The sequence below is a fragment of the Terrapene carolina genome, unplaced genomic scaffold (assembly GCF_002925995.2).
Source record: "Terrapene carolina triunguis isolate 2854851 unplaced genomic scaffold, T_m_triunguis-2.0 Scaffold231, whole genome shotgun sequence".
NCBI classification, from domain to species: Eukaryota; Metazoa; Chordata; order Testudines; family Emydidae; genus Terrapene; species Terrapene triunguis.
Window position 1 is genome coordinate 1,264,732 of NW_020664582.1, and position 18,065 is coordinate 1,282,796.

At 52.0% G+C, this 18,065-nt stretch overlaps 1 protein-coding gene across 3 annotated transcripts in view; it reads left to right on the forward strand.

Moving 5' to 3' along the window:
* Positions 1 to 18,059, forward strand: part of LOC112111995 (NADPH--cytochrome P450 reductase) — a 50,471-nt gene extending 32,412 nt beyond the window's left edge. For all 3 annotated transcript variants that reach the window (XM_026656560.2, XM_026656561.2, XM_026656562.2), the window contains 11 exons: positions 987 to 1,111; positions 1,350 to 1,439; positions 3,741 to 3,839; positions 6,775 to 6,891; positions 9,448 to 9,566; positions 10,941 to 11,122; positions 12,389 to 12,538; positions 14,511 to 14,778; positions 15,651 to 15,796; positions 16,268 to 16,353; positions 17,589 to 18,059. In XM_026656560.2, the coding sequence (XP_026512345.1) occupies positions 987 to 1,111; positions 1,350 to 1,439; positions 3,741 to 3,839; positions 6,775 to 6,891; positions 9,448 to 9,566; positions 10,941 to 11,122; positions 12,389 to 12,538; positions 14,511 to 14,778; positions 15,651 to 15,796; positions 16,268 to 16,353; positions 17,589 to 17,733 (1,527 nt within the window). In that variant the 3' untranslated portion in view covers positions 17,734 to 18,059. The remainder of the gene's footprint in view (positions 1 to 986; positions 1,112 to 1,349; positions 1,440 to 3,740; positions 3,840 to 6,774; positions 6,892 to 9,447; positions 9,567 to 10,940; positions 11,123 to 12,388; positions 12,539 to 14,510; positions 14,779 to 15,650; positions 15,797 to 16,267; positions 16,354 to 17,588) is intronic.
* The last annotated feature ends 6 nt before the right edge of the window (positions 18,060 to 18,065 follow it).

The window sequence follows — 18,065 nt, forward strand, 5'->3', positions numbered from 1 at the left end:
ATTGTTTAGCAGGCTAATTGGACAGCCTTAGGCCAGATATTCTCCTGCAAATTAGATTATTCCAAGAAATGTATCATTTCTTTCCTGTACTTAAATTTAATCATGGCCGAGATGGAACTGCCTTACCTACCTCCCTTGCAGATTTCCTGGGCTGGGTGGTACCCAGAATTGCAAAGCATGAGATAATCTATTGCTTGGTCTCCAAATTAGGTAGTTTCACCCCAGTGGGGGTATAACATACGGTACAAACACGTCCATCGCTGACATTGGAATGGAAGAGATGGTAGGTTAGAGAGCTGGGTACTGATGGTAGGGGGAGATGTAGAGCCAAGTGCTCTGATCAGCCCCGGAAGAGGGGCCACTTCCCTCACTCTGTCCTACTCCTGTGCCTGGTGGATAGCGCTCAGGCCTGGGACTCAGGAGACCTGGGTTCCATCCCTGGCTTGATTGTCCTGTGGGGTGACCTTGGGCGAGTCACTTCCCTGCAACATACCTCAGTCTCCCGCTCTGTAAAATGACCACTTTTGAAATCTACTGATGAAAAGTGCTAGGAAAGAGCAAGGTGGTGGTATTCATGTTATTTATAATGGGGGAGAGGACAATTCAGACGCATGGCTCATTCAGTGCTAGGCCTCTTTCTTGAGGCTTCTAAAAAGGAGCCAGTTGTGGTGGCGCTTTTTAGTGCGGTTCTGTGCCCCAGGAACCGAACCCCCCGGCTCACCTCAGAGAATACCGAATAATCGGCAGATGGGGACGGCTTTTGGTCACTGTGGATCTGGGCTGAATTTGAACATGTGACCTACAATAGTGGTGAAAGTTTATAGCCACAGAAAACCTACCTCCTTAGCCAGCCAGAGCCCTCCAAATGGACTCCCCGGCTCCTTTTGATAGAGACATTGTCTGTTTATAGCCAGTCCTCTTTGGCGTGAGGTTTTTGAATTAAAGCATTGGCTTCGTCTGATGGATTGCCTGTCATTCCCTTCCAGGTGTTCGGCCTGGGCAACAAGACGTACGAGCACTTCAACGCGATGGGGAAATACGTGGACAAGAGGCTGGAGCAGCTCGGAGCCCAGCGGATGTTTGAGCTCGGCATGGGAGATGACGACGGGAAGTGAGTAGAGTTGGATGTATGGTTTGAGCATTGGCTGGCTCGGAGCAAGCACAGCAGAACAGGTCCAGCTGAAATTAGTTATTTGGTGCGTGAACTAGAGGAGGGCAGGTACGGAGGGGAGCACAGGGTATGGGAGGAGATATTGCATTGGGGTCTCACTGCAGTTTGCTTCCGGAGCACCCCTCTGGCTGTCCAGGACATGGCATTGACCTTGCTTCTTCTCTCCTGCCTTGAACAGCCTGGAAGAGGACTTCATCACTTGGCGGGAGCAGTTCTGGCCGGCAGTGTGCGAGCACTTTGGCGTGGAAGCTACCGGAGAGGAGTCCAGGTAAGTGTGGGAGCAGAGGAGATACCAGCATGGATTTTTTGCAGAAATCCCAAGTGAAAAGCGGCATTTTGGCATCCAATCCCCATCCAGGCCCGAGCAAAGACTCACCCCATTGAGACTTAAAAGTAGCGAGAAACCTTAAGTAGATTCACCCTTGTAAAGGAGAGAAGGTCCAGTCCAAACATCCCTACGTCCTGGGGTAAGTTTGACTCCAGATCAGAACTTTGGCTCCATTTCTTGAGTTCACTACTCCATGGCACAAAACCCTTTATAAATAGCTGTCAACTAAATAACCTGGCGATGAGTCCAGCGATGCTGCTGCTGTTTCTCTGGTCTCCCTCTTGTCTCTCTCACTAGGCCATCTCCCAGGCGGTACCCTACCCCATTTATCATGGTCTGATAAGATACTTAGATCATCTGCCATAGCGAGCCTGGGCACCGACACGTCATGCTGAACACTGATTGAATGCAATCTAGAACCAGAGCCAGTCAGATGAAAGCTGAAGTCCCCAGTGCCCCTTGCTGAAGGCTTGTGAAACAAACGCCTCACACCTCCCTAAGATCTGCAGGGGGCACACTGCAAAAGCTCAGGGCCTTGGAGGCAGTTACATGGGCAATAGCCTGTCTGCCTCAACAAACCCCTGCTTCCAGCCGGCACAGGACAGTGGGGTTGTGCAGGGAGGAGGAGTGTCCATTAAGGGCTTTAAAAGCCCAAACCTTGAACTCCATCCACCCGAGGCATCTAGAACGCGGCAGCAGCTTTCTGCACCAGGGGATGGCCAGAGGGAAGCAGATTCCCTGCGTGGTACCCTCGTACTTCACGCTAGCTGTGCCTGACAGAGGAGCCCCTTGTGCGACTCTGGCCATGGTGCGTAGGCTGCTGACATGGTGTGCTGGTCGGGTCAGCTTGGGAGAGAGAGGGACGAAGTCTGGCTAAAAACCTATCCTTGCCGCAGCTTGCACCTGAGCCATCGGAATCCGCCCCGGGCCAGGCCGAAGCTCTGCAGCCGCTCCCCATTAACAGCTGGGGAGACCCAGGGAAATGTCCGTGTCTCCCCATAGCTCCCCGTTGACCCCAGTGGCATAACTTGGTTGGTTTATTCTTAGCCGGCTGAATCACGGATAGAGCACTGCACGGGCCCCCTCAGAGCTCAGCGGGAGTGACGTATGATATCTTTGGCGTAGCAAGTGGAACCCACTGTACGTACAGGGAACCTCGTAGAGAGACAGCCCATCAAGCAGAGCCAGCGCTCTCTCCTCGCCCAACCCCAATGCAGCCCAAGGGCCCGGACCCATCGAGAAACTCCTTCGGCACGTTCTCACTCCTGCCTAACTCTTGTCAGCAGGCCCAGCAGAAAAGCCAGGGCGTGGATGCATGTGGAGAAGGAGCTAGCCTCTCCTCCCTGGGCGTGGTCAGTTATGAGAGACCCTGGGGAGGGCATGGATGAGCTTTCCGCCAGGCAGTGACTGCACCTGCTGCAGTATAAAGCGGTGGCTATCAGTCTCCAAAGCTGTCAGCCTGGCTCTTTCCTATCCGCTTTAACTTAATGTATATAGAGCAAATAAAATGCTTGGGAACAGAACGTTTCATGCTTTGGGTTTTTTAGGAGCTGTAGTATTAATATTCAGATTTTGAGCTGCAGGACAGATAATAAATCCATCATTTCCCCAGGGCGGTAACTGTTCTTTGCAAGTGGGAGATTTAGCGTTGTTTCATGAGTGAATCTGCAGTAGGTTTGAATTCCTGGCACGCTCATTTCCACAAAACATAGGGAAACGGCTTCCTTTTCTCTCGGCTGTCCCTGTCGTTCATAAACGGGGAATGTTTGTCCAACAGCCTGAAGCTGATGAACTTTGTGTCGATTAACAGCTCGGGAGCAAAGTCCCACGAAGACTGTTTTCCAATCAATTGTAAAGGGTTCAGCAAAGTTCAGTACTTGGTGAACTTTGTTTTTCCTTTGGAAGCTTCCCCAGGTAGCTCTGGCCCTGATCTCTTCTGAGTAAGCTGAGGGTTGTGCCGAATGACTAAGTGTTTTTTGTGATGAGGCCTGTGGTCTCTAGGCCATTAGACTGAGACTTCCAGACTTGTGTCATGTGTGACCTAAGCAGCTCTGACCAGCCTTTTTGAAGTTTAAAATGCTAAAATAACCCATCGTGCCACTACTTCCAAAAGTGCTTTCTCTGCATAGGGATGTTGACTGGGAAAAGAGGGTTGTTGATTACACCCAGCAAACCAGATGTTACACGTTGTCCAAGCCGTGTTCAGTGGGTCACAGCTGCCTCCTTTCTCTCTTTCTCCAGCATCCGTCAGTATGAGCTGGTGGTCCACACAGACATCAATATGAACAAGGTCTACACTGGCGAGATGGGCCGGCTGAAAAGCTACGAAAGCCAGAAACCGTAAGTACCGGATTATCCCATGTAACGTTGGCCGAGAGTGGTCGGTGCAGAAAAGTCAAGAAGCATGTCCTTCAAAGCATGATATTAAATGCTCTGCTGGAAGTTGTCATTGCCCTAACACGGCCTCCTAAAATCCACATTATTTGAAGGTGTGGCTGTAAAATACCAGGGTCAAGAGACAAATGCATTGGCGAGGTCAGAGCAGAACCACAAATGTTGGTTGATGAAGATTGAGGCCTGGGAGGAAGTCTAAGAGGGAAGCCAGCTGTCTTCTGCAGGGGAGAGGCATCAGTTTCATGTAGGACAGAAGGAGGAAGAAAGCGATCACTTGCAACAGGGTAAACTCAGGTTAAGTATCAGGAATAACCGTAAGGATCAAGCTGCCAAGGGAGGCTCTGCCCGGATAGTCAAGGCTAGACACCCATTCCTTAGGGATGGTGTAAAGATAATGAGATCAGGCCTGTTGAATTGCAGCGTGATGGATGGGGTAAATGTCCCACTAGAGGGCCTCTTCAGATCCGATGATCTGGTTTTCCATGCTACCAGGAGGAGCCATTTTGGGCTAGTGAGAGAGAGCGAGCATTGATGCATCTTATAACACTTTGCCAGCTTACAAGATTGCATCGTACTAACTTTCAACTCATTTAGGAGGGTGGAAGAAGAGAGGAAGGGTGGCGCAGTGGGTTAGGCCCTAGACTGTGACTTGGGAGATCAGGGGTCAATTCCCTGCTCTGCCACAGACTTTGTGTGTGACCTGGGGCAAGTCACTTAGTCTTTCTGTGCCTCAGTTTGCCACCTTTATAATTGGGATAATGGTACTACCCTCATGGGATGTGGTGAGGGTAAATACATTACACTACAGTAATGGGGGCCATATAAGTACGATAGATAGATAGATGGAGGGGGTGGAAGGAGCTTCCAAGCCATAGCCCTCTCTTAGCTGCCCTTCTGGAATGGCTGTTCCTGAAAGGAAGTCCCAAGTAGCAGCAATAAGGGATTCAGAACTCAGTGAGTTGTGAAATACCCTCTGCTCCCTTGAGTGTAGAAGGCCAGTGAGGAAAACCCATGTGACTCTCAGAAGACTCATGCACATGTTGCAATGTCTATTGAAACATGCTCCGGAGAGGGTGGGGACAGCATCACCAATTTGCAGACAGAAACCAGCGCTTGGCACAGAACTTGGGAGGATGAAACCCCATGAAAAGTCCATTGCATTTTCCCCGCGGTGTCTGTTTAACCTTCAGAGGTTTGGCCCTGTAAAGCCGCGAAGCTGCGATCCAACAGAAAGTCATCTGATACCAGGTGCAAGGTCACCCTCTGCGCTCTCTCAGTGAGGACACTGGTTGTTCTTCCCCTTAGGCAATGATTCTTTGGGTTGGCTCATGAGTGGCGCCGCAGTTGGTAACATGACTCTGGCATGTGTGAAACGCTGCGCACCCTCCCGGAATGCTGTTGGAGGGAGAAATGCTAGCTGTGTTCAGGTCACAGGACCTGCTTTCCCTCTTGGGAGCTACAGGGGAATTGCAACACTTAGAACAGGCTGTAACAAAACAGCCTGTTCTGGCAGGAAGGAACTGGTACTTGCTCTAAACACCAGAGGCCACGTTTTTAACCAGGGCTTTTTAACAGTGTGCAGATTTGAGAGGCTGAATGCTAATTTAGCGTCTCAAACACCAGTCCGATCAGGGGTCTGTTCTTGGCTTTGCTACTCAGACCCCTGATCGGACTGGTGTTTGAGACGCTAAATTAGCATTCAGCCTCTCAAATCTGCACACTGTTAAAAAGCCCTGGTCAGAAGGGACCATCATGAGCATCTTCTAGTGTGACCTGCACATTGCAGGCCACTGACGTGCTGGATGGCCTTAGAGGAAATTGCTTCCACACTTCATTTTCCCCATCAGTACGAGGGGAGGTTATAATCCTTCCTTATCTCACCTAGGCATTTGGGTTAAATTCGCTAGTGCATATGAGCTGTTCAGACACTATGACAATATGTGCTCTAGAAAAGCCTTTTAGTGCCTATGTACCTGTTGCACCTACATACCAGGTAGTTAAAGTGCTACGTGCTGGCATCTGCCTCTGGGCAGGAACAAACGTACAGGCCGGATTTGAAGCCCTTTCTTTGTAACCTTGATTAAAGCAGCACCTGTAGCAACTTGGATTGGGTGGGCATTCTGCAAAACCTATTGATTTTCCTTGGACTTTTGGGGAGGTGGGAGATGCATGAGGGTGAGTAAGATTGGGAGGGAGTTGGGGGTCTCTCCTCTCTTTTGGTTTGGCTACTTTTGTGCTGTTGGCGAAGATTCGCTACTAGGTTTTATTATTTTTGTATGGACTGTTTTAAAGTTTATCAAAAGAACCTGGGCCATCACATCTCTAATTGTAAGTGGAAAGAGACTAATTTGTAATCTCCCAGGCACCTGCTTGTAGACTTAATGCAGGGAGCTCTGCATTCGTCCCCATGGGTCAGCAATCAGGCTGTAGGGGGTGACCTGGGAGTCTTCTAGAACCAGTGCTGCAAAGTGGAATAAAGTGTATTCCTGCCATATAGGGAAGTGGGAGTGTCAGATTGTGGTGGGAACAGTAATATTAATACCTCGGTTTTATATAGTGCGTTTCATCTGTAGATCTCAAAGCACTTTACAAAAGAGATGGTATCCCCATTTTATAGATGGGGAGACCCACAAGTAGAAGGACCTGGACAGGGAAGGTCTTGTCCATTAATGTTTTCATGCTACCGAGCCAGCCAGCTGTTACTCTGTGTAAAGTCAACTACTGACCTATCAAAAAAAAAAAAAAAAGAGAGGCTCCATTAGAAAAAGGAAGAAAACGAACCCAAAGATCAGTGCAGTGGGGTGAAACTACTAGTGCTTTAAGTTGCACAGAACAAGGATAAAGTCTGGTTGTAAACGGAGTGCTTGCTGTTCCCCTCCAGCCCGTTTGATGCAAAGAACCCTTTCCTGGCACCTGTTACCCTGAACCGAAAGCTGAACCAGGGCGGAGAGAGGCACCTCATGCACTTGGAATTGGACATCTCTGGCTCCAAAATCAGGTACCCCTCCACTGGGGGATATTTTCCTTATACTGGGACGAGGTGGGGGGACCATAAGTGAAGCTTGGGAATTCACGTGCCTGACTTGTCCAGAGCTTAGAACGGAGGCTCACTATTGTGCATTCTGGCACCAAAAGGTTTTGGATCAGGATAACTTTGATCAATTTTTCTATTTCTCCTTGAAGGTACTTCCTCCTGTCTTAAATACTGTGCCGTTTCGTCACAGAACGGCTGCCGTGTTCCACCCCAGAGGTGGCGGTATGTGTCGGTAACAGTTGAGGAATCCCTAGAGCTGCAGTCTAGTGTTCTTGGGGCTCCTTCTTCAGTAAATATGCTAGAAGAAGAGAGCATCGTAATGGGAGCAGTACACTAATCTTTTTGGCTGCACTTCAACCAGTGCTGTTCAGGCATCCCTCTGTGATGGGCTGAACCCCCGAGATATTACCAGAGGTGCCGAAGATATCACTGAGCCCGCCTTTTTCTGCCAGCCTGGGCCCCCTTGAACTCTGTCTTGCTGAGGCCGGCTCTTAAGCCTCCTCCAGCAAAGCGCACAGGCAGGGCCCACCCCAGCTGCAGAAGATACAGACACTGAGATCAGCTCTGGGAGGACTCCACTTAAGGGACTTACTACAGCACCCAGATGTTCACACCCCCCTTTGGGGGTACAAGCCCAGAGTTATATAAAGTTCGCCTCCTCCCTTGAAGTGGAGGAAGGTATGCACAGCTCCCCGCCCCCCGGCTTAAAAATTGTATAAACTTGGTTCTATTATAAACCAGGGGTCGGCAACCTTTCAGAAGTGGTGTGCCGAGTCTTTATTTATTCACTCTAATTTAAGATTTCACGTGCCAGTCATACATTTAAACGTTTTTAGAAGGTCTCTTTCTATAAGTCTAGAATATATAACTAAACTATTGCTGTATGTAAAGTAAATAAGGTTTTTAAAATGTTTAAGAAGCTTCATTTAAAATTAAATTAAAATGCAGAGCCCCCCGGAATGCTGGCTAGGACCTGGGCAGTGTGGGTGCCACTGAAAATCAGCTCACGTGCTGCCTTTGGCACACGTGCCATAGGTTGCCTACCCCTGTTATAAACAATAGATAATTGTATTAATTACAAAAGGGCGTATTTTAAGTGGATAAAGAGGTGGCAAACAGAGCAAAACAGATTACTAAGAAAATTATACAAAGCACGCAAACTAAGCTAGATTCACTAAAGGAACTGGTTTAAAAATAATAATTCTTCACCCTAGATATTGGTTCAGGTAGAGTCCTTCACAGGCCAGAGGTGTCTTTTCTAGCCTGGGTCCAGCAGGTCTTCCCCCCCCCACCCTTTCAGTTCCAGTCCTTTTTGCTCCATGCATCTGAAGAAGTGGGTTTTTTACCCACGAAAGCTTATGCCCAAATAAATCTGTTAGTCTTTAAGGTGCCACCGGATTCCTCATTGTTTTTGAGATTGAAACAGGCAACCTTATACTTAAACCTCTGTAATAGTAGTAAATGGCTTTGCTAGTTCTGGTGTCTGGAAGGCTGAGGCCTGTAGAAGAGGGTGCAGAAACTTAGCTGGTGTACTCTTAAAGCAGAGGAAGCTGTCAGAGGCCTTAGGGTCCTTTGGATTCAGAGGCAAAGGGCATCTTTTCTGGGGTGAAATCCTGGCCCTATTGAAGTCAGTGACGAAACTTCAATAGGGCCAGGATTTCATCCCTAAACTTAAGTTTAGGGAGTCTTCAAGAATGTAGGATGATCAACCTGGTGCTGTTTAGCTTAGTTTCTAGGTGTATTGGCAGTGAAGAACCAGATTCTGCTCTCTGCTGTGCATACATGGCTCCCTTTTCACTCTGGATATCAAGGGATAGAATTTGGCCCTATGCTTTTGTGATCGCTGGGGGAGAGGGGGGAAGCTGAATCTAAAGATGAAATTAACCTGGACCAAAAGTGTGTTTTTTTTTTTTTCCCCCCCCCAGTCCCTCTTGGTTCCTTAACCCTTATTGAGCTCTGATGAGCCAGATGTTCCTGGAAGCTGATGCTTTCGTATGGAATAGTGCGGTGTTCTGGAGAGTGGGGAAATGAGGAAACATCAATATGTTCATTATAACTTCAAAACGTTGCCTCACGCTCATCAGTTTCTAGCTGTGTTAGCTCTGTCATCTGCTTGCAAACGTGTTAGATAGGATCTGACATCAAGTAGTGATGATATTTCACTGAATTAACTCTGAAGCTAAGCTATTGCACAGGGGGCGTGCGGTGTCTGTCCGTCTTCCTGAAAAGACACCTTTTAAAAATGGTTATTCCAAAGGGGCCACGTAGTGCAAAAGCATGTAATAAAATAGCTTTTCCCTCCCTGTTATGACTAGTATTTGGCTTTTAGATTAAATAAGCACGGAGAATCTCCCTGACCCCTACAGATCAACGCAGATAATAATTCAGTGCAGATTGTAAAGGAGACGCTTTTTGCATGTTCCACTTCGTGCTGCACTTCTAGCTGGTGTGCTTGCACCTGTTTGACTGGACATGACCCACTGTTGGTGTTGCATGTTGACATCCTTTTCCTCTCCCTAGGTATGAGTCCGGGGACCATGTTGCTGTGTACCCAGCCAACGACACATCACTAGTGAACCAGATCGGCGAGATTCTGGGCGCAGATTTGGATATGATCATGTCCTTAAACAACCTGGATGGTTAGTAGTCCAAACAAGAGCCATCTTTCCAGCAGCCGAGCGGAAAATCGCTCCTTGTCTTTTAGGCGTGTCTGAGTTTGTGTGTGTTACTTATGCAGAGCGGGGTTATCCCTAGATGAGACGAACTGAAGAACTGCTTTTGATCACGCGATCAGTATTTTTGCAGAGAAGGATCGTTTGGTTTCGATCCTACTTGGCCTGAGGCTCTCCGAATCAGGGCAGCGGATTTGCACCTTCTGCCTTTCCGTCAGGACCCAGATTAGGAAGAACGTCCGATCCTGCTGTCTCTGTGGGGCGGGGACCATGTTTTAGTTCTGTGTTTGTACAGCATCTAGCGCTGCTGAGTTTTGGTCTGAGACCGTGGCTTATTGCCACCAAAATACAGATAATTCATCCTAGAAACATAGGGCTCAAAGGGACCTCAAGAGGTCGTCCGTTCCATCCCCTGCACTGAGGCAGGATTACTGCCGAGTTTGAGTGCTGTTACATAATTAAGTAGCTCTCTTGTGACCATGCTACGCAGCTGTATGCACAAGTGAGGCAACTGACATGCCCGTAGTTACAGGGTACCAGAGCGAGCCTGCTGTGTCCTCCCTGTACGTTAGCAGATACTCTGCAGCACCAGAACCGCACTTGTTCCCTAGCGCCATGATTTAATCAAAGGGTTCGTCTCTGACTTGCGGTGTATTGAACTGTGCAGTGATAACGCCCTCGGGACAGCACTGCACTTACTTACACACATTGTTCTCAGCAGACTCAGCCAAGGTTGCTGACCCTCCTCGACGGCGCTCTGGCAGGACAGCATGTAAAAGCTATGAAAGGACACCGCGTGGGGCGTGCGACCTTCCCACCTACCATTCTGTTCTTTTGTATTGGGCAGTAGCCTAGCCTGGACTCCTTGAAAACAGGTTGTTATAGGGCAGGGACACCCAAGCTTTGCCCTCTCAAGGCAACTTCCTGGTGGCCGAGAACCAGTGCCCCAGTTTCCAGAAAGTGAAGCAGCTTGTCCACTGTAACATGCAGGTAGTGACGACAAGATCCCGGCCTGCAGTGCCCTCTCTGTCTGTTACAGCCACAGGCAGCATACCTTGGGCTCTTTCCTAGCTCGCTAACCTGAATTAACTCCAGCTTACGTGGCTGGTCATCGGGGTAGTCACGGAGCATTTGTGCTGGTGATTAGAGTGAACTACACTTAGTGATTACAGATTTGTTCTGAGGGTGCTTGATCCACTAGGCCGCACTGCCTTCCATGAAATCAGTTCCCCTTTCTGTGTCTGTTTCCCCATAAATGTGGTCTTCCTTGTGAACTTCCTTTCTAACGGCCTCACAGAGTCTCAAGTGTCGCTGAATTTCAACCTCTTTTCCCTTCCCCAGAGGAATCCAATAAGAAGCATCCGTTCCCCTGCCCCACCACGTACCGAACAGCCCTGACCTATTACCTGGACATCACCAACCCGCCGCGCACCAACGTCCTATACGAGCTGGCTCAGTACGCCACAGACCCCAACGAGCAGGAGCACCTCCGCAAGATGGCGTCTTCCGCTGCCGAGGGGAAGGTGAGCACGCCACTGCTTTGGCGGGCAAGGAGGCGGTTTAACGGGGATTCTCTCTGCGTGGCCTGTCTAGGAATTGCCAGACGGGTCTGTCTAGCTCAGTGTCCTCTTTCTGACACTGGCTGCTACTGGATCCTTCACAGGATGGTGTGAGGAAGCCCTGGATGGATAACCAGGGAGTATCTTGTTTGTAGACGTTCCTTCCTGACACCTGTCAGAGGTTGGCTTATGCCTTGAAGTATGAGGATTTACATAGACTTTTTTTTTTTTTTTTTTTGGTAAATATAAAATATTTTACCCTCTTTGTAATGTAACTGGGGCTGAACTAATTATCCATCTACGTGTCCAAGGCTGCTGATGTGTCAAGACAAAACAAGGGGGGAAGATCATACTTAAAGTAAATAATGGCCCACAAACCTTGTAATTGGTTTTGCCACTAGGAAAGGGTTAACTAGGTGTCATGAGTAGTTAAACCCCTGAATATCCACCAGAGACAGCCAGGTGTCTACAAATCCCTGGTAGAGCCTTGGGCAGCAGCAGGTAGACGGGAGAAAAAGACAAGGTTTTGATGAGTGTGTGTGTGTGTTCTTTCCCAAAACATTGGCTTTAGGAGCCTAAATCTCATTGACCTCCAATGAGACTCAGGCACCCACGTGTCTCAGTCACTTCTGAACATGGGAGCTTTGGAGCCTACGTGTCGTAGGCATTTTTGAAAAATTTGCCCCTAATTTTTCTCGGTGCCAAGTGTCTGGGTGCCGGTGGAGAGAACGAACAGAGGCCTTAGCGGTGGCTTGCCTTGGTTATTAGGAGGGAGGCTGGGTGAACCCCAAGAGTCCTATCATGCTTGGTCTGTGCCACGTGACAGGGCAGGGAGGTAGCGCCTGGCAGGGTGGGGTGGGCGGAGGAGTGTTCTGGGGGAGAAGTTAAAGGCCGCGAGTGCAGGTATCCCTGGGAGTGGCTTTGCTGATGGCAGGCAGAGTGCTCCCACTGCCCTGCAGAACTAACTTCCCGCAGCCCCATCCATCTCGGTGCAACTCCCTGAGTTTCCGCTACGATGTCCTCTCATGTTGCTGAGCTCCCCTGCACAGAGCTGCTCCTTCGTTGTGCCAAAGGAAGGGATGGGAAACCTGGTGACTGATGTCCGATAGAGTCACCGATTTTAAGTCCACGAGGGATGGTTATGATCCTCTCGTCTGAGCTCCTGTGTCTCACAGGCCATAGGATTTCACCTTTGCCTTGTTCTCCTGTCTATACCCTCTGTGCACCTAGACGCTGTACCTCAGCTGGGTTTTGGAGGCCAGAAGGAACATATTAGCCATCCTGCAGGATGTATCTTCTCTCCGACCTCCCATCGACCACCTCTGTGAGCTGCTGCCTCGCCTGCAGGCCCGTTACTACTCGATTGCCTCCTCTTCCAAGGTGAGCCTCCAGGAGCCGGGCAATCTATCAGCCCTGGTGAAGGACTTTGTTTCTTGGCGTGACCTAGGCCACTGAGCAACCCTGAGAGAGTCCTCTCCCTTTCCACCCCCTCAGCCATCCTGACAGATCCCTGCATGGTTGGGCATCTGGGGACTGGGACAGGAATGCAGAGATTTCCCCTTTAAGGAAACACATCCTGTGCACAGGTGGCTCCCTGTTATTCGTGGTCGCAAAGGCAAACGGTACTTTCTTTCACACATGGGATGCAGATTCAGTGTCTCCATCACAGCTACCACTCTGGTGCCCTGAGGCTGCCTCGCTCTGCTCTCGCTGCTCTAGGGCCCTGCTTCTATGGCTTGGTAGTGAGGTGGGTTCTGGAGGTAAATGCTCCGGGCCTTGGGATTGTTTTCATTCACATTTTGTACCAGGAGCTCAGAATGGGGCAGAGCCCTATACCTCCTCTCTGAGTGTGCGCCAGGCCAAAGCCGTAGCTGAGACTCAGCCTGGCTTTAGTTCTGCTGCAGTCATAAGTGTCCTGCGAGGCTGGAGACGCCGTTACAAGCTAGCTCAGGACAACGGGATGCTGAATCTAAACTGTCCTGCGCTGTAATTTGGAGAGAAGCAGCGGAACAGCTCGGGCCAGAGATCTGACCTGGTTTCGCGTGAGAGGTGCATCCTCGGGAACTCCCGGTGCAGATCACAGCATCCTTTCACGGTTACACGTCCCGCGCGCACACGCAGAGCTCACGTTCCCCCCAGTTGCCCCTCTGGCTGGAGGGAGGTCTGGCTCCATCCCTAGCTCTAACAGAGAGAACTTGGGGTGCAGCAAAACCTCACTCTTCTTGCAATGGGGGAGGGATAGCTCAGTGGTTTGAGCATTGGCCCGCTAAACCCAGGGGTGTAAGTTCAATCCTTGAGGGGGCCACTTAGGGATCTGGGGCAAAATCAGTACTTGGTCCTGCTAGTGAAGGCAGGGGGCTGGACTCTATGACCTTTCGGGGTCCCTTCCAGTTCTAGGAGATGGGTATATCTCCACATATTTATATTATATGATTATAATGCAGGGAGACGGGGACTGGTACAGGATTCAGGTAGAGAGCATGTCATACCAGCACTCCGCCTCCTCCCCGTCCTGCTGGGCAACTAACCCCATCTGCTCAGGGGAAGGGAGATACCAAGATCCGCTCACCAAGGCTCTGGCATTCCTCCAAGCAGGGGGGCACTAAAGGACAACTCCCTTGATGATAGACTCTAGCACAAGGGTAGGCAATATAGGTGGACTGCGGGCCAAAGCCAGACCCCCAAATGCTTTTGCACAGACCCTGAAATTTTTTACTTGTTGTTGTTGTTGTTTTTTTATTATTATTATTATTTTCTTCTCTGGAGTCTGGACCTTGACCAAGAAATTTGGACCTTGACAAAAAATAGATTACCCCAATAGCATCTTGTCCTGGTGCTTCTATTTAGCACAGCCTGTGGGCATGTCTGCTCTGCAGTCAGAGGTGTGACAGCATCTGGAGCCTGAACAAATAACAGCAGGGAAGTTGTGACAGCATTGGCGGCGGCCGCTCAAGTACAAACCCAAGGTCCCAAGCGGGCTTGCATCGCCCGTGCTGCCATGACTTCACTGCTATTGTTACTAGATCAAGGCTGGTCCTGCAGTCACACCTCTGACTGCAATGGAGATGTACCTTGCGTGGAATATATAGAGGCAAAATTGTTCCCGTGGAGCCGTGTAAGATAGAGGGGGTATAAATTGTGTCTTTAGCAGGAGGTCCACTTGGGTTGTCATCTGAGAGCTGCAGGAAAGAGTGGCTTGAACTAACCGTTCTTGTTAGCTTCCCCGCTCCAGTGGGTGCTGGTTCTTGTCTATGGACAGCCCATGGGACTCATTCCCCCGCAGGGGTTGCCCAGAAGCCAAACGGGTGACTGCACTTCTCTAAAGCTGCTGCCAATTTTGGTTTTGCTCCAGGTTCACCCTCACGCCATCCACATCTGCGCTGTGGTTGTGGAATACGAGACCAAGACAGGCCGGTTGAACAAAGGAGTGGCCACTACCTGGCTGAAGAACAAGGTGCCCAATGAAAACGGGCACAAGTTGACGGTGCCCATGTACGTCAGGAAGTCACAGTTCCGGTTGCCTTTCAAACCCAACACGCCCGTCATCATGATCGGGCCCGGGACTGGGATCGCCCCGTTCGTTGGCTTCGTTCAAGAACGGGCCTGGCTGAAGCAGCAAGGTGAGTGTGCAGCGGCGGTGCCAGATCAGCTGGTCCCGGAGTAGCCATCAACTGGATGTGCTGCCTCTTCGCGATAGTGCCAGTATCCAGTGGCTGCCAGAGGTGGGCCCCCTCCCATACAGCTGTGGCTCGTTCCTGAGGGGGCTTCAGAAGTAGCTCTCTCGTAGCATGTGGGGGAGAGCCGGGGGGGCGGGAGGGGAGAGACTTTCAGCAGCCGTAAGGGTTTGGTGTTTTTGAAGGTTAGAATGTAAAAGTCCGTCTGTTACGGGAGCATTGTTCTGATTATTTCCTGTAAACCCCTCCCACTCCGCGCATCCCCCAGTCACCTAGGTCAGCACGGTTTGCTGCAGGTGTGCAGGCTTGTAGGGGGCACCCCCTCCCACCCAGACCTGTGGTGACTGACAGCACCGTGGGCCAATCACGGCTCTCTTGTGATAGTGGGGCTCTATGGAGCAACCCTGGGGTGCACTTGGGGCACCAGCGGCAGCCCATCTTCTGTGTTCACTTGCAACCCGGGGTCCCTGGGATAACGAGGGGTAACTGCCCCCTTTTCCCCCAGGTTCAGCTCCTACCCCAGCACACTGCTGGAGGGGAGCAGGTCCCTTTTCCTCTGTGGGCTCCTCGGAGCAGGAGGTTATGTGGCTGCGGGTGTAGAAGGTTGCTGCCTTCTGCTAGCCCTGGTAGGGTGGACGGATGGGCCACTGACCTGGCTTTGATTCCCTGCTCCGCCACAGACCTTGTCCAAGTCACTTAGGCCCACATCCCTTTGAAAGCAATGGAAGTTAGGTGTCGTGGAAGTCCCGTCAGTAGCTGGCTAGCTAGCCACGTGGAGGTGGCGGGCCTGGGCTGACAGCTGTCACGTTGGGTCCCAGGGAAGGACGTTGGCGAGACGGTGCTGTACTACGGCTGTCGCCATGAGAACGAGGACTACCTGTACCGAGAGGAGCTCGCCCAGTTCCACAAGGAGGGAGCCCTCACCCAGCTCAACGTCGCCTTCTCCAGGGACCAAGCCCAGAAGGTAAAGCCCAGCAAAGAGGCTCCAGTCCCTCCCTCCAGCCCATGTGTGGGCGGCTGGACTCTTCCAGTCGGGTGGGTGCTGCAGGAGGAGAGGCCCTGGGAGCTGCCAGCCCCAGCCCAGGCTACTGCTCCAACCGCGTCCTGGCAGCATTGGCCTGTCCCCTGTGCTTCAGAGCAAGGCGGCTCCATGCCCTGCAGAGTGCAGCTGGCTGGGCGTGAATGGGGAGGTGCCCCAGCCGTGGGGAGCGCCAGTCTGCACTCCGGCTTGGCTTGAGAACCTGCCCTAATGTCCCTCCCCTCCCCCCCAGGCTGTTGCCGGAGAGGGTCAGGCCCACTGACGTCCCCTGAGCAGCTTTGGTTCCCTCCCGGAGGGACATGCAGCAGCTCTGGGCCGAAGCGGCCAGCTCGGCGCATGGAATCCGCGTTGCTCCCTTCCCCGCTCTTCTAAACCCAGCTGCCTTTGTTCTGCCAGGTCTACGTTCAGCACTTGCTGAAGAAGAACAAAGAGGGGGTCTGGAAGCTGATCCACGAGGGGAACGCTCACATCTACGTGTGCGGGTAAGGCCAGCCCGGGGTCCTCGCAGGCTGAATTGCATCGGGGCCCTTGGCTGGACTGTGGGATAACCTGGGGTTTCCCATTGCTGGCCCCTATTGTCGAGGGGGCTGGCATGTGGCTTTACAAGGAGCTTGCACCTTGAGTTACTTTAAGGGTTGCACCATGTGGCTGGATTCACTTAAACCATCCATTGGGTTCGGTGACGCTCCCGTGTGTGTGTGAAAGGGGAGGAGCAAAGCTCTCGACTCTCACACGTGGGGGCTGGCACCTCAAAGGCGGTGGAGCCATCTCCCTCACTGTCCTGTGTTAGGCTCCGCTCCCGGCCACAGTCCCTGGGGCGGCGTACGGGAGGGAGGGTCTGCCAGCAGGTGGCAGGCTCGAGGCCTTGCTATGGGCACGGACATGGGAGCCCTGGGTTCGGTCCCCAGCTTCCCCTCCCGCCCTGTGTCTCTGTAGCCGATGAACCCGTTGGGGCAGGCTGTGTCTGTGCACGTACAGCTCCTAGCACAACTGCGTCTCTCAGGGCCCAGCAGACACAGGCTGGGAATAGAGCCATCGCAGAGCGTCCGCGGAGAAGGGCCTTGCTGAGCTGATGAGGGGAGGTAGAACCAGCAGCTCCCTGGGCTGAGGGCTGCCGGCTCAGTCAGTGCCCACAGCGGGCCTGGCCCCTGGGGAGCACCGAGCACCTCATGAGGCAATCAGCATATCCTGGGCTAACTGGGAAAGGCCTGGGGCAGGAGGAGGGGCCATTTGGGTGCCAGGGAGGGAGGAAAGGCGGCTGCAAAGGGGCCAGGGCCAGGTTCGGTGAGTGATGTGCTCTCACACCTCCCCTCCCTCCAGCGCAGCTGGGGATGGAATAACAGCAGCCTGGTCTAAGCACAGGCTTGGGAGCCAGGAACTCCTTGGCTCTCCCCCAGCTCTGCCATGGACTTGTCAAACAGCCTTTGGCAAGACACCTCCCCTCTGCTGATTTCCCAGGCTGTGAGCTGGGGCAGCTCCTTGCAATGCAGGGGTGCTGTGAAGGCCACTGGTCCCGGGGGATTGTGGCCCACGCTCCATAACATGGAGTTTACCTGCTCAGTGTCCCTCTGATCCCTCACTAGCCAAGCTCCTTAGACCTGGAGCTGATCCTGGCTAGGCCAGCCTGGCCTCTGCAGTCTCCCCTTCCCCCAGGGCTATGGACCCACGGGAGGTGGAGGAACGACGCCCGCCCTCACTCACGTCCTTGTCATTCCAGCGACGCTCGCAGCATGGCGCGGGACGTGCAGAACACCTTCTACGAAATCGTGGCCGAGTTCGGGAGCATGACCCAGCCCCAGGCCGTGGACTATGTAAAGAAACTGATGACCAAGGGCCGCTACTCCCTGGACGTCTGGAGCTAAGCCGGGCTCCCGGGCGGGGGAGAGGAAGGATTCCCCGACGGCTGCTGGACCTGCCCCAGCCATTGCAAGAACGTGCCACTGAAACGAAACTAAACCTTAGATCCCCTCACCTGGTAATCGCCCTCTGTACCCGCCTCCCCCCTCCGCTAGACTGCTCTCGAGAGCCCTGCGAAGGGCGGGGCGGGAACTGCTGAAATCCCCCTGGGTTTTCTGGGGGAAGACGCGTCTCCACTGCGGTGGCCGGGCTCGCCCCTGGAACTAGCAGGAGCCAGGGCTTGATGACCCCCTCCCCCCCCGGAGCTGCTTTGTGCTCCCATGGAAACAGACATGGG